Source organism: Ictalurus punctatus, chromosome 4, assembly GCF_001660625.3.
Source record: "Ictalurus punctatus breed USDA103 chromosome 4, Coco_2.0, whole genome shotgun sequence".
Taxonomy (NCBI): Eukaryota; Metazoa; Chordata; class Actinopteri; order Siluriformes; family Ictaluridae; genus Ictalurus; species Ictalurus punctatus.
Window position 1 is genome coordinate 34508188 of NC_071284.1, and position 15220 is coordinate 34523407.

Genomic DNA, 15220 nt, shown 5'->3' on the forward strand with positions numbered 1-15220 from the left:
CTCTCTCTCTCTCTCTCTCTCTTTTTACAGTGTAAAATCTCTCTCACCCCCCCCCCCCCCCCCCCCCCACACACACACACACACACACATGAATCATAAAGAGCTGGGTAGAATATGAAAAAAGAGACATTTCTAAGTCCACTGTCCACAAGTACTGTTGGATTGCAGCGACTGTTCTCGAGGGAATGTTCAGTGAAGCAGAAACTGGAGAGGTCCCCAAGACCCTGACTCAAATGTTCACACATTTCCTGATCTTACAGATCAAGCGTAGATCCCCAAAGTACAAAAAACCTGAAATGGATCCTGGAGAGATTAAAGACGTTGTACTTAAGCTGGGAAAGCTGGCATTCCAGCAGCTGGAGAAAGGAAACCTGATCTTCTACGAGGAAGACATCATTGAGTGTGGAATTGATGTCCAAGAGGCCACGGTGTACTCAGGAGTTTGTACTCAGATCTTTATCGAGGAAGTCACTTCACATCTGGGGAAGGTGTACGGCTTTGTGCATCTGAGTGTTCAGGAGCATCTTGCTGCTGTGTATGCATTTCTCTCATGTATCAACGGAAAACTCTCAAAACAACAAACCCCTGGAATCTTCAGCCTCTCCAGCAAAGCAACACTGTTAGACCTTCTAAAGGCAGCAGTACACAAGGCCTTACAGAGTGAGAACGGACATCTGGACCTTTTCCTCCGCTTCCTTACGGGTCTCTCACTGGAGTCCAATTCAGTTCTCTTACAAGACCAACTGACCGAGACAGGACGCAGCTCTCTGAGAAAACATGCTGCTGTCACAAACAAGGAAATAACCACATACATCAGGAAGAAGATCAAGAAGAATCCATCGAAATCCAAATCCATCAATCTGTTCCATTGTCTGAATGAACTGAATGACCAGTCTCTGGTACAGGAAGTCCAAACCTTTTTGAGTAAATCAGCAGATCATCGCCTCCATGGAGTCAGACTTTCTCCAGTTCAGTGGTCAGCTCTGGGTTTTTTGTTGCTGAACTCAGAAAAGGAGCTGGAAGAGTTCGACCTACAGAAATATGCAGCATCAGATGAGTGTTTAAAGAACCTGAGCCCAGTTGTCACAGCATCCAGAAAATCTGTGTAAGTTTCTCCTGGCTTTTTCTGTGATTTTAGTTCATGCATGAATCTGTTCGCATGAGTAACACTCAGTGCGTTTACATGGACAACAATAATCTACTATTGAGCGGCTGTGGATCAGGTGGTACAGCAGGTTGTCCACTAATCGTAGGGTTGGCGGTTCGATTCCCGGCCCACATGACTCCACATGCCGAAGTGTCCTTGGGCAAGACACTGAACCCCAAGTTGCTCCCGATGCCAAGTTAGTGCCTTGCATGGCAGCTCTGCTACCATTGGTGTGTGAGTGTGAGACACAGTGTAAAGCGCTTTGGATAAAAGCGCTATATAAGTGCGCCATTTACCATTTAATCCGATTAAGATGATACTCTGATTAAGAACCTACCATGTAAACATCAATTTTCAATTACCATAATCTGATTAAAGTCATACTCGAAGTAAACACAAATGGAATTAAGACGTGTGGAGTATTTCCTGTTTTAGTCGCATTATCGACGTGCATTACAGACATGTAAACACCTTAATCACACTATTAACGTCGTGTGAGAGTTTTCACTGCATTGTGCGACAGGACACGTACACACACAGCAGTGCTCAACTGTTTTATGGCATAAAAGAGAGCACAGCTGCGTCCCAAACCATGTACTTTCCTACTATAGGCCTGTAGCAGGCGAAATACATGTATATCATCTACTATACAGTAGGTAAGTACGTGGTTTGGGACGCAGCCCATGGCTTCAAACAGTCGTCTATTTGCACGTATAGCGTTCATAAAAATTTTAAATAAAAACACCCCAAACTGTATACGGTACCATAACAAAGACGAGCTGTATGTTGATACGTGAAATTCTCGAGGTACGTCGGACGGTGTGGTGCGGTGACGTAATGATGCGGGCTGTTAATCTAATTATGTTCTATAACATATAAAACAGGTACATGACAGGAGTATTCTAAAAGCTACTCATGTAAACACCGTAATCACATTATTATCTTACTCAGAGTAACGTCAATAAAGAGATTACCGCTGTCCATGTAAACATAGTCACTGAAGCTACTACTTATAACTTATAACTCAGTAAGGTCATTCAAACATTCTTCGGGTAAATGGTTCGTCTTTCGGTTTTAGTAGACTGGGCAATGTTAATTGTTTTATAAAAAAGTACAATCCCAGCAGTGTTTTAACAGGATAAGGAATGATATCATTTGCATATTTATAGAATTTGGGTTTCTTACCAAGATGACAAATACCATCAGGCAATATATGGTCTTAACTATATTAAAATGTTTTAAAATCTAATTTTAGGTGAATTTATATCTAAATACTTGTGATATGTGTTGCTCATTTTTTTTTTGCCCCAGGCTGCGTGAGTGTAATCTCACAGAGAAAAGCGGTGACGTTCTGGAGAAAGTTCTCAGCTTAGTTTCTTCATGTCTGAGAGAGCTGGACCTGAGTTATAATAAACTGAAGGATTCAGGAGTCAAACGGCTTTCTGCTGGGCTGAAGAGTCCACACTGTAAACTGGAGATCCTAAGGTAAGATCTTGGTTTTCTTATTGTGTAAATCAAATCAAGCAAGAAGTGACAAAAAGACTGGTGACATGTAACACGTGATTCTCGGGCAAGTGGCCGATTGGCATTGAAACCCCGTCCATGGTGCCCCCTGCCTTGTGCCCCGAGTTCCCCGGGATAGCTCCAAGCTCGGTTGTGATGCTGTGGTATAGAAAATAGATAGAACTATGAGGAATGTGACCTCTACTGGGCAGGGAAATGTATTATACAAACCTAGGTCGTAATATTTCTCTCTCAGACTTATCTCAGGTAATTACAAACTCACAGAGAAAACCTTGTGTAGATTACTACTACTAGTGAAAGTACTACCTTATCTAGTTTGATCACAGACAGTGAACAAAAAATAGAAAATTGAATATCGTATTGATTTATTTTAGATGATGGGTCTACACAAGTATGTTTGTATATGAATTATTTTCCTGAATAGTTTTTGCTGTGGGGCCAGTGATTTAAAATTTAAAACAGAATCACACAGTGGTTTTAGACCTAAAAATACTGATAAATACTACAACAAAGACATGACTTTATGACTTTGTGGACTTTTTCTCCTGCAGGTTGCGTAACTGTAACATTACAGAAGAAGGCTGTGTGGCTCTTACTGAGGCTCTGAGGTCAAATTCACGGCTGAGAGAGCTTGATCTGAGAGATAATGATTTAGGAGAACAGGGAGTGAAGCTGCTCTCTGAAATAAAGGAGGATGAAAAGTTCACACTGGCGAAGTTGAAGTGAGTTACTGATGTATTAACTGCTACAAACATTTCCCAAACAACATCTTAATGGGTTAGGGTTAGGAAGCCTGTGGATGGGCAGAAGCCTGTAGATGGGCAGAAGTTCCCAATTGGTCAGATGCCTGAGGAAGAGCAGAAGTCTGAGTTTGCCTCCTCCTGACTAAAGCCCTAGCTTCAGAGAAGCCCCAGGTTAGGCAGAAACCTGAGGTTGACGTATTAATGATTTTTCAATTTAATTGAAATTGAACCTACAATTATTGTCTGAGCTGCTGTTAAAGAAAACTAATCAACACCTTCTGACCAATCACAATCCAGGATTTAGCAGTGCTGTGTGTATAAATTAAGATAACGTGTATGGATGTCTAATAATTCTCTCTATCTTACAGGCTCTGAGATCTTCAGACCTGACCTGGTGTAAGGATGAAGTCTCATGAAGATAACCACTAACAGAACAGACACACACACTTTCCTAGATCCATCATCATTCCTGACACACTAAACCTAGCTACTGATCGTGTTGTTGGTTGTAGAAGATTTGTGTATTTATTACTAGTTCGAGAGTTTGAGTTTTTCGCTTCATGAACGAATTTGGATGTGAAGTAATGAATGGAAATTGTGATTAATTGCCTGCGTTTGATGTTAAAAGTGTGTTGATCGTGAGTTAGTGTGACGTGAGAGCTCTTACAGAAAAAAAATTCACTTGAACTAATGTCTGATGCCTTTCACATGTATTTTCTCATATTTCATGTTATTTTATATCTGTGATTAGATTAGATCTAGCTTCAGGTGTAAGTGGGGTGCAGCTGCCACACAATGTCAAAACCCCCATGTTATGAAAGCCACTGTTGTTTATAACATGATGTCCCACACAAAGTCCCGTTCTAGGAAAAAGCCTGCTGCTGGGCTGAAACCCCAGTTTGGCCAGAGGTTCCATGTTGGTCAAACACGTCTAAGTAGTCAATGATCTGTAATTGGCAAAGTTCTCCTGTCGGATAAAGCCTTATGCTGGGCCCCTAGTTGGGTAGCCATGTTGAGCAGAAGGCCATGGCTAAGCAGGTTGGTCAAATACCAGAGCTCCTATTTGATCAGAAGCTCATGGATGGGCAGAATTATGAGGTCAGGCAGAAGGTCCTGATTGGTCAGAAGTCTGAGGTCGGGCAGAAGTTCCCAATTGGTCAGATGCCCAATGAAGGGCAGAGATCTTGAGTATGCCTCCTTCTGGCTAAAGCCCTAGCTGTGGAGAAGCCCCCGGTTGGGCAAAGCCACATGCTGGACAGAAACCTGAGGTTGATATTGGACAAATGCGATTGGTTGCTCAGATTCCTGAAGCTGGGCAAAATCCTATGCCTGGGCAGAAGTTTGAGTTTGGGAAGAAGCCTGATGTTGGGCAGAAGCCACCTGCTGCCTAAAGCCCCATGCTGGGCGGTTCCCAATAATGGGTAAAGACTCCACTTCAGGTGTTTATGTCGTTTTATGTGAAAGAGATAAAAAGAAAACCCATGAAATATGTGAAATGAGCTCACATGTAAAACTCTAATAGCAACTTTCTGTACGTGTTAGGGGTTTTTAGGGTGTTTTTCAAATCACATTTGTAATGAAAGATCTTGTAGGTGTTAGTTAGTAGAGTCCTGTGTGATAGGAGAGTCCATGTGAGGAGACAGGAAGTGCAGATTGTCGTACACAGAGTAACAGACGGAAACGTGCTGTAGGTACTGATGAGTCGATCAAAGCTCGAACAGCAGGTTTATGGAAATGAAATGCAGTAGCAGGTTAGTGGATTTAAAAACGAATATTCTGAGCTGTCTGATGGAGTCCTGACGTGTTTCTGGAGACGAATGAATTTAATCTGGAGGATCCAGAAAGTAAACAGACCTGATTTCTTTAGTCCTGCGCAGTAAATGATAGAAAAGGTGTAGGGATAAAAGAGAGGAAATAGTTTCCACCACAATCTAATTCAGAGTTTAATCTGCTTGCTTTCAGAATAAGAGTGAACAATCAGAAATGGATCATTATTAGATATATATATATATATATAAGCACCAAAATCTGGTATAAAATCATAAACAAATATCATCTAACTATATTACTACAGTTTATCATACACTACTGTATATAGCGCACTTATAAAGCACCTGTGAAGGTGAATCTCATCTTTCTCATTATTATATACATCTATTATCTCATATCTAGATCTGATTAATATTTACTCATCTAATACATACATCTACAATTCATAACACAAGACAGCGGTCTGTAAGAATAGACTTAACATCTCATAATGATGTATAATAAAATGATGCATGCACTCATTCCTAATGTAAGATATTGACTATTATGTAGATATACATTCCTGTGTTGTATAACCGTACGTTACTCAGTGTGTGATGTGATGTAGTTTGTGTTCTGCTGATATAAGATGTGTAAGTGTGTGTTTATATAGCTTAGCAGTTTTTACTTTATCATCTTAAGTTCACTTTAGTCAAATTTTCACTACTATACCGCTGTTTATTTATGCATGATGGGCCCTTTTGACAAAAAAAAAAACACACACACACAAAAAAACGGAAGTACGTAGACGCAGGGTAACGAACTCCGCAACGATGATCTCAGTTCTTTGTGCAAGAGTCCATTCTCGTTTATCAGGGAGAGGTTGTGGATAGATGATCACTGATAGCACCTTTTGCTAAAGTTAGCAATGTGTATTAGTAGTTCACACTAAATCATAGTTAGAATGATGAGTGTTGCTGTTTGTTCAGTCAGAGCTCAGTGCTTCCGGGTGATGAGGAGGAGCGAAGAGCGGCACGATCTCACGGCTAAGCTCTGACAGATTCGCTTCGTTCGCTATTTCTACTCACTGTGGTTGCAGTTTATTTCTTCCCCAAACTCTACTTGTGCTGATCTTCCAAGCTGTTTCTTTCCTTCCGCTGCAGTTCGCAAGATTTCTTCGACACGGCTCATAAACAGTGTTCGACTTGGCCATTGTTGTTGTTGTTGTTGTACCAGAAGTGAAGTTCGTTACCCTACAAACTCTATTTCCACCAGCAAAAACCTGCGAGTGTGAAAAAGGCCCAGTATTTCTGTTTTACACTCTTTACCAAACGTATTACATCTGTCCTGCCTCTGATCTATGACATGGTATTTTCAGTGATAATAAATAAAATAAAACACCATAGGACCATCGCTATTTATTTGATCATATTTACTGGAGATGAATAAACGAATGAATGATTTATTTATTTATTAAGTAGATGATTTTGAGTACCTTTCAAATGAGCGAGAAACGAGAGACGTGTTTTAATTGGGAACGTTTTAATTGCTTTTGGTTGTTAAATTTGCGAAACTCTGACAGGGTAGAGCAAAACTCTAGAAAAGTCTCCAAAACAAATGTGACAGATTCTTTATCGAGCCATGGTTTTATCTACACAGGTATTTGGAGGACTTAAGAATATTATTATTATTATTATTATTATTATTATTATTATTATTCCACTGAGGTGCTGCTGATTAGTAACTAAAGTGCACTTGATATATTCGCACGTCATTAACAGCGTGAACGATTTCCACATGTGTACGTAAGAAATTATGGTTATGGAGCTACATGACTGATCTTATTATTTCATTTCATCTAAAGCTCAACAACATAAAATAAGTTCAGGTCTAAGTACACTTTTCATGAATCTCTGTGTAGTAAGTTTGGCTTCTTTGGGAGGAAAGTTCATGAATAAAAACACTAATAAATAAATACAGTCACCTCAGAAACTATTTGGTTCTGCTGTTCATTCGTTCAGGCAGTGCGTTTGTAGGCAGCGGTAGCTCGGTGGTTAAGACGTTGGACTATTTATTAGACGGTTGTGAGTTCAAATCCCAACACTGCCAAAGCTGGGCCCTTGAGCAAGGCCCTTAACCTTCAAGTGCTCAGCTGTAAAAATGAGATAAATGTAAGTTGCTCTGGATAAGGATGTCTATCAAATACCATAAATAATCTTGCTGTACACCAAAGACATTTGGGTTTGAGATCAAAAGATATGATGTGAGTATTTTGGATTTCAGCTTTTATTTCTAACCCTGGTATTTACATCTAGATGTGTTAAACAACATAAAACGTAGAACCTTTTGTATCAGACCACCCCCATTTTTAGTCGAGCAAAAGTAAAGGAACAGATAAACCCAAATGTTTTCAGTCTTTAGCAAAAAAACTAATGAATTGGCCTTGCTGTTTCAATAGTTTTGGAGGGGACTGTATTACATTCATTATGTTTAGGATGTGATCATAAAGTGGCCTGAAGTGGTCCGGCCGATTCAATGAATCAAATCTCTCAAACCATTTCACTATTCAATAAAAGAAAGGTTTTGCTATACATGCAGATTCATTTCTGAAGCATAAAGCAATGAGAAAACATGAAGACTTGATCAAACTCAAATCAAAGCTTTCAGAACAGAACTGAAATAACAATCCTGCCAGTGAGAACATTAACAATCAGCAGGAATGAAGGAAGAATTCTCAGAGGGAGAGAACTGGACAGAGATAAAGAGGAAGAGAGGGACTGGTGAAATGCGGCCTACTCGAGTTGGCCATGTTTAAGTCCATGGAAAGTCAATTAGAGAAACTGGACAAAGAACAGTCGGAGCTGAGGTGTTTCACAGGAGTGTTAATAATCAGCAGGTAGTTGAACGTAAATGTGACATATATCACTATCATCAGCCAATCAGAAACGCCATCCCATATAAACAGGAAGTGCAATTCATGGCTCTTCTGAGAGATTTGGCTCCATACCTTCAGTTTCAAATTCCTGAGAACGTAATAACTGTCCTCTAATCAGTATTTGGAGCGATGTGTAGGACTACACACTGTTTTTCCTGCTCTAACACAGACTCCTAACACTGGATAGTCCCGAGCTCATTCAGGATGAAGTTTGATGTGCAGGATGTTAAGTAATATGTGGGTTTAGATTAAACATGCTCTGAAAATTAATTCCCCTCAATTAGTCATTTCCTTTGTCAGTCTGCATGATTTTAAATCATTATGAGTGTACAGCCACAGTATTATTATTGTGTGTGTGTGTCATAGACCGTATATGTAAGCGTACGCATGTGTGCCTTGACTCACAGGACTGTACTGAAATCTTAGAGTCGATTCTGAGTCATATGTATTTTTTCAAAGATGGATTCGATTCCAAGAGTCGACTCCACACTATTTTGATTCAAAACCTACAGAACCAGTTATATAGATTATATGTTATACATTATTTATTTATTTATTTAAATAAAATGTGTAAAATAAACAGTGAGGAATTAGGACATGTGTTCCTCACGGAGCCGAGATGTCAGTGAACTTAAGATTCAGTGAATCTTATTAAGTAACTTCTATATATATAGATATAAAGAAGAAGAATAGACTCAGAAGAGTGGTGCTGTTTTATATTATTTATTTACCAAGCACCGATCTTACAGGTTAGGTGAAAAAAATGCTTCATCTGTCTCTGTAAACTGGGATAATTTCATGCGATTCATATTTCGATCACGAAAAAATGATTTAATATTACTAAAAGAAACTACTACTACTACTACTAATAATAATTTTCTTTATCAATAATTAAATTGTTAAAAACGCACCAGGGGCATTAATAGCAAAAAATACATAGATATACAAATATACTGTCTTAACTAAATAAATAACAACAAACATTAACAGCCTTTTTGATTCTGTGTCCAATACGTTTCACTGTGTGGAATCGACTCTGTATCTTTAGAGTCGGCTCCTATGTTTCATTGCCTGGAATCGGAGAATCGGTTCTTTTTTTTTTAATCTGGTGGATCATCTCAATGGGCGGAAAGTAACGTTAGCTAATGTCACTGCACGGCTCCGTGGCGTTGTTTTCATTTGTGTTGTAATTAAATCAAAATTAAAACACCATCATGTCAGACGAAATCGAAAACTCAAAGACTCTGGAGACGACCGAGGAGCAAAAAGTAAGTTTTTTGTGCGGGAAATAAATTTATTAAGGGAAATCTTTAGTTTTAGCTCTGTCCGTTAGCTAGCCAGGGTAGCTTGACCAATCATTGATCACTCCAGCGGAATATTCGCATTTTAAAATTAAAATTAAACAACCCACATGGGCAGATTTGTTATTTTTTAAACTGTATATGCGTGAATATTGGCATCCAAACCCTGAAAAAGATATTAGTTTGACCATTATTTACCGCGAACGCTAGCTAGTCGTGCTTCTAGGCTAGCTAAATGTCAGCTAAACCTGTAGCCAGGCCCAATCCAAAATGGCGCCGTACTCCCTATAGAAGTGCACTATGTAGTGTGTGAAGTAGCGGCTTCCGCACCCTATCTAGTGACCTTTATGTGCATTAGAGAGTACATTTGTGATCCAACCAGTCTTTAGCGAACGTTTCCTTTAGCAAATAAATTGATTACTTTAGTTAACTATGTTCATTTTCTGTCATTAGTGCTGTTGATAGCTTTGACCGGAAATATATTATAGATGCTATATAGTTAGACATTAAAAATAAAATAAAGCTAATTGATAAGCAGCCGCGTTAGATGTCAGGCTAAGCCAGCCAGCCAGCTAGCTAGCTGGGATTTAGCTGATTTGAAAACGGTAACTCGTTTCTGTGCTATAAACAGCACTTAGTGATTTCTTTGTGCTTGTCGTCGTGTTGTAAATATTACAAAGTGGTATTTATGTAATAAATAATGTTTCTAATCTAACCAGCTTCTAATTTGTGATTAAACCCGATTAGCCAGATTAGCAAGGGCTAGGCCGGTGAGCTGATGTTCTCCTGATAGCAGAAGTAGTAGTAGTAGTAGTAGTAATAATAATAATAATAATAATAATAATAATTTTCCAGTCGTTTCTCAGTCATTCATCGCCCATCGCCTGGTTGATCTTTATTATCTGCTGTAATAATGTTTTGTGCTGATTTCTGAGGAGTATAACCACCTCAGTGTGGTGCTGTGTGGGGAAATGAATCAGTGACAGGGTGTGTGGTCTTCCACAGGGCTTCACTCCTCACACTGCAGCACCTTCCCACCAATCACAGCCTTTATCTACAGAGGAACAAGTCGTGCCTTTTATCCGTTTATAGTTACAGTTAACGTCTGTGTAAAGAGTTAGTTCTTCTTCTTACATGCTTTATGTTGTTCCCTCGCTCAGCGTGTCGTGTTGCCATAGAAACCGCAAAGAAGTGTAAACTCCTCTATCCTGAAAATGTCCAAAAACTTAGTTACAGCTCTACCTCTGACACGAAGGACTCCTTCCAAACCTGACAGATAAACATATGTGTTCTGCTCTCAGAGATTTCAGTAGGCTACAGCTGTGTGAAACAGACACAGTTGAGACTGTGTGTTTAGTGTGAGTGTGTGTGATGGTGGTTTTGGTCTCTGATGAGGTGTGTTGTGTAACAGGAAGTGGACAGTGAGGTGATTTGTCCAGAAAGAGCAGAAGAAGCCAAACTGAAGGCCAGATATCCAAACCTGCCGGCTAAAGCAGGAGGCTCTGACCTGCTCCGCAAACGACTGCAGAAAGGGGTGAGGATCTGTCTGTCTCTGTCTCTACTTCTCTCTCACTCTCTCTCCGTCTCTCTCTCTCGGTCTCTGGCTTTTATTGGCAACTTTTAATCTGACAGACTTTTTAAAGTCAAGGTAGGAAATAACCTCTCTGACTTACACGGACACAAGCTAGGACTGACTCGAGGTAGTGTTTTATCAGTGACTCTTCAGTATGGGATTAAACAACATGGCAGAAGTAATCAGGGGCCAGTGATCCACTGCAGCCTGTATGTGCATAACTTCTGTATTTTCCAGAACTCTATACAACACTGATGCGGTCACGTCTGGACTATGGATAAAGCCTCATCTAGAAAATATTTGTTCTACTAGGACAGACACACTTCTGTAATATCCCTCCCTGGAATATTGAACATAATCCAAACATAATCACGGATCTAACAAGAAATAAAATAATCTCAGGCGATTACCACCAACAACTTTTACGTATCCGAGAAAGTTTTCCGTCATACATTCCGAGCTACACAGACGGATCAGAATGTGGAGATCATGTGCCAGCTGGTTTTGTGGTCAACCATCCATCAGGAAAGTGGAACCATGGTTCAGTTTTTACTGCAGAACCCGGTGCTATTATTATTTTGTCCCTGGATTATATTAAAACTTCCTAATAATAACAGACTCAAAGTCATGGCTTCAAGCTCTGGCATCCCTTCAAAACGAACACCCAGCTGTGTGGAGCAATTTTAAATGGACCGCGGTCTTTGGAGGCACGGAATCTTACTGTAATTGTGTTGTTGGGTATCAGGACGCTGTGGAATTCCCGAAAATGAGCAGACAGATGCTGCTGCTAAGGAGGCCTCATCTCCAGATCTCTGGTCAGACCTCCTTCACACCTCAAACCCATTATAAACTCGTGTGTCTTCCAAAAATGGTGAACCGGATAAAACTGGGATCGACGTAGTAGAAATAAGCTTCAGGAACCCGGCCGTGTTGTTGGTAGAAAGCGTTGTTCCGCTTGGATAATCTCTGGGACCAGATAAACCGAATAAACCGCTCCACACTCGCTCACACACATGAAGATTCTCCGTCACGCCAAAGAACAACACCTCTGAGGCATATTTTAATGGACTGAGATGCTTTCAACTCCTCCACGACCTTTTTTTTTATTATTCGGATGATTCATATGAAAAGATTTTTAGATAAACTTTTTTTTTAAACTTTAGTAAATTCTTCATATTTTCAACTTGTTTATCGCCATTAAAATAGCCATGGTAGCTGGTGTGGTGTTTAAATTACAACTAACACACTCGCTCTGTCTCTCTTTTTCTCTCTCTCTCTCTCTCTCTCTCTCTCTCTCTCTGTTTATTTTTCTCTCTCTGTTTGATTGGGTGTGTGTTTGAGCTGTACCTATAAAGTCACTGTAGAACAGGAAAGTATTAAATCAGATGATGTTCCATTGCAGGAAAAGGTCATTGGCATTTTGGTGAAAGATGACAGGAAATCATGAGACCTGGAGAAAGAGAGGGAGGGAGGGAGGGAGGGAGGGCGTGTGGTTTAAAATTCAGGTTGTTTTTAATAATAGAGTTTTCTTAGTTGTTTGTGTGTGTGTTATTTCTGTTTTCCACCGTTCTTTGTGTGTGTTTCTGTTACAGTGTTAAAATCTTACTGTAGAGCATCCTGACATTGTGTGTGTGTGTGTGTGTGTGTGTGTGTGTGTGTGTGTGTGTGTGTGTCACCCTGCGGCGAACATGAAGATGTTTGTTATGGTCTTTCCTCCGAGGCCAGACATTTCTCAGACATGTTATTTATTATTACACCGCACTGCTTCTGGATTCCGATTGGTTGGATGAATTTTCCATAACGGCAGCTCTGACAGTTGTGTAACTATAAACGGATAAAAAGTACTGTCCTGTTTCACCTTCAACGATTTCCACATCACATCAGAATACCGCCGCGAACGTCCCAGCACGGCCACCATCGCACTGCTCCGAGTTATCGGTTAAAAATACAATCAGCATACGAATCTGGAATGATTCAGTTTTATAGGTGTTTTCAAAGTCTCTGAAAACCCCGCCCCTTCCTCCATCTCACGTTAGTGATGTTTTGTGTCCTCGCTTTCCGTCACGTAAACGAAGACTGTTTTGAGTTCGCTGGCATGAAATAAAATCTCGGTGTGTTGGACTTCACTAGACATGACAGACTCGTATACTATATGGCCAAAAGTATGTGCACCCCTGACCTGCCATCTTTAACGCTCATCTTTCTCCTTCTCTCCAGCAAAAGTACTTTGACTCGGGCGACTACAACATGGCGAAGGCGAAGACCAAGAACAAGCAGCTCCCCTCTGCGCAGACGGAGAAGGCAGAGAAGGAAATCACCGGCGATCACATTCCCACGCCTCAGGATCTGCCGCAGAGGAAAACCTCGCTGGTGGCCAGCAAGCTGGCGGGCTGATCTCCACCGTCTCCTCCAACAGCTCGCTCCTCCCTCATGTTTTCCTCATTAACACACCATCCCTTGTTTATTTTTTTGTTTTTTCTGTTCATATTTTACGCTCCCTTTTTACCTCCAATGTATAATATACACTGAACATAGAGACATGCAGGTGCCAGCGTTGGATTATGGGTAGTGAGGGATATGTTTGAAAACAAACAAACGTCTGTATGAAGATTTCTATATGTGCTGTAGGAGTAGTAATCGGAACGTGTACATATTTGCCTGTGAGAGACGTGGCGATGGGTTTTTAGAAAGGTTTTATGTTCTAATTGCACCATTCCTGAAGGTTACACATTAGTGCAGTAGAGTGCTTGAATGATTCACGATTGAATACGACTTACGATAACGTACTTGAGCTGTTTCCCTGTTAACGTTTGAGCTTTACACACTCGATCGGACCACACTGCTGACGCTAGTCACGTTAGACACACGTGAAAGAAAGGCCTTAATCATGTTGCGGTTGTAAAGCAGCAATCGTGAACTTGAAGGCCAACGTGATGCAAACCGGCGCTCCACGAGCTTCTCACCAAGGGTCTTCTCGCCGGATATTTTGAAGCAAAACACTACAACATCCGGGGTGTGTGTGTATGTATGTATGTATGTGTGTGTGTGTGTCCACCGCAGTCACTTATGTGCCATTTGATTTGTAAATAAAATAGTTTTGCAAACCTGTGCCTTTTCCCCCCATCCTTTATGTTACTATTGTGTGTGTTAATAATCACATTATACCACAACACTCGAAATCTGGATTCGGATCGGTCAGGAAGTGTCAATTCATTGTCCAAGACGTAGTGCAGCCTCCGGTCGCTGTTGATCTGTAAGGAGTCTCCAGTGTCAGCGCTTTGTAACCGTCAGAGAGGGGTAAAGCTGGAACTTTAAGTTCAGGACACTAGTTTCTTGATAAAATAAAAATGCTTAATGTGGTTTTCTTTAATGAACATAAAAAAAGTCAGTGTGGTGTAAGAGGAATAAAACACCTCAGGACATGCTATGACAGATACAAGAAAATGATCTTAAAGTCAGTCATGACGGAGTTTATTTACTTAATGCACATGTACATCTATAGCTGAGCAACAGAAACACATTTACGATGTAAAGGCTACAGAAGGGTGAAATCCATCTTGTTGCGCTCTTAGTGCTGGGATATGTTAAATAAACTTCATGTGTATGCTGTTTATTATATATAAACAATGTTTTTGCAAACATTAAAGCAAGCTAAACAACGCTAGCTTCAGAAATCAGAGTACCTCAGCGTGCGGCGGCTTTACTGCGCATGCTCAGAGCAAAGAGTTCACTTTTGGCTAACTTAGCAGTTCTAAAGTGGTTATTTTATGGCGGAGGTGTCGAACATAAAGACATAACACAAACACAAAAACGACAAAGGATCGATTCCAGTTCACTAAATGGTTTTAGGAGACGTGTTTAAAATAATAATAATAATAATAAAAATCATCCCGTGTACCGTAATTGAACTGAAAATGCTCTGTTGTTCCACTAGAGGGCAGAATAGAGTAATTTTTTTTTAAAAACGTAATTTTGTTAGTTTACCTAAGTTAAAACTACAGATTTCCCACACTTGAATATAATGAACTATTTTGTGTGGATTCATGAAATAAAATCCCAATTCAAAGGGAAGGGGGTAAATATTTATGCAAGCCAATTTGTACATAAGATGCACTCATAGTGCATAATCACCATGTGTGTCTGTGTGTTTATTATTTCTTTGTCTGTTCAGAATATATTGTGACCTAATATATAGTTTTCTGCTCGGCTTATTTTTCTAATTGTTTTTTTTTTCTCTATCTCTGAAAA

The 15220-nt window shown here is 40.1% G+C and overlaps 2 protein-coding genes across 2 annotated transcripts; both read left to right on the forward strand.

The window, feature by feature from the left end:
• The first annotated feature begins 160 nt into the window (after positions 1-160).
• Positions 161-5263, forward strand: LOC124627791 (NLR family CARD domain-containing protein 3). Its single transcript, XM_047154544.2, has 4 exons — positions 161-1105; positions 2459-2632; positions 3223-3393; positions 3783-5263. The coding sequence occupies exons 1-4, from the start codon at positions 186-188 to the stop codon at positions 3787-3789; spliced, it is 1272 nt and encodes a 423-aa protein (XP_047010500.1). The 5' UTR covers positions 161-185; the 3' UTR covers positions 3790-5263.
• Positions 5264-9199: 3936 nt separating this feature from the next.
• arpp19a (cAMP-regulated phosphoprotein 19a) lies at positions 9200-14080 on the forward strand. The gene is made up of 3 exons (XM_017466114.3): positions 9200-9366; positions 10811-10933; positions 13190-14080. Exons 1-3 carry the CDS (start codon positions 9313-9315, stop codon positions 13364-13366), a joined length of 354 nt encoding a protein of 117 aa, XP_017321603.1. The 5' UTR covers positions 9200-9312; the 3' UTR covers positions 13367-14080.
• The last annotated feature ends 1140 nt before the right edge of the window (positions 14081-15220 follow it).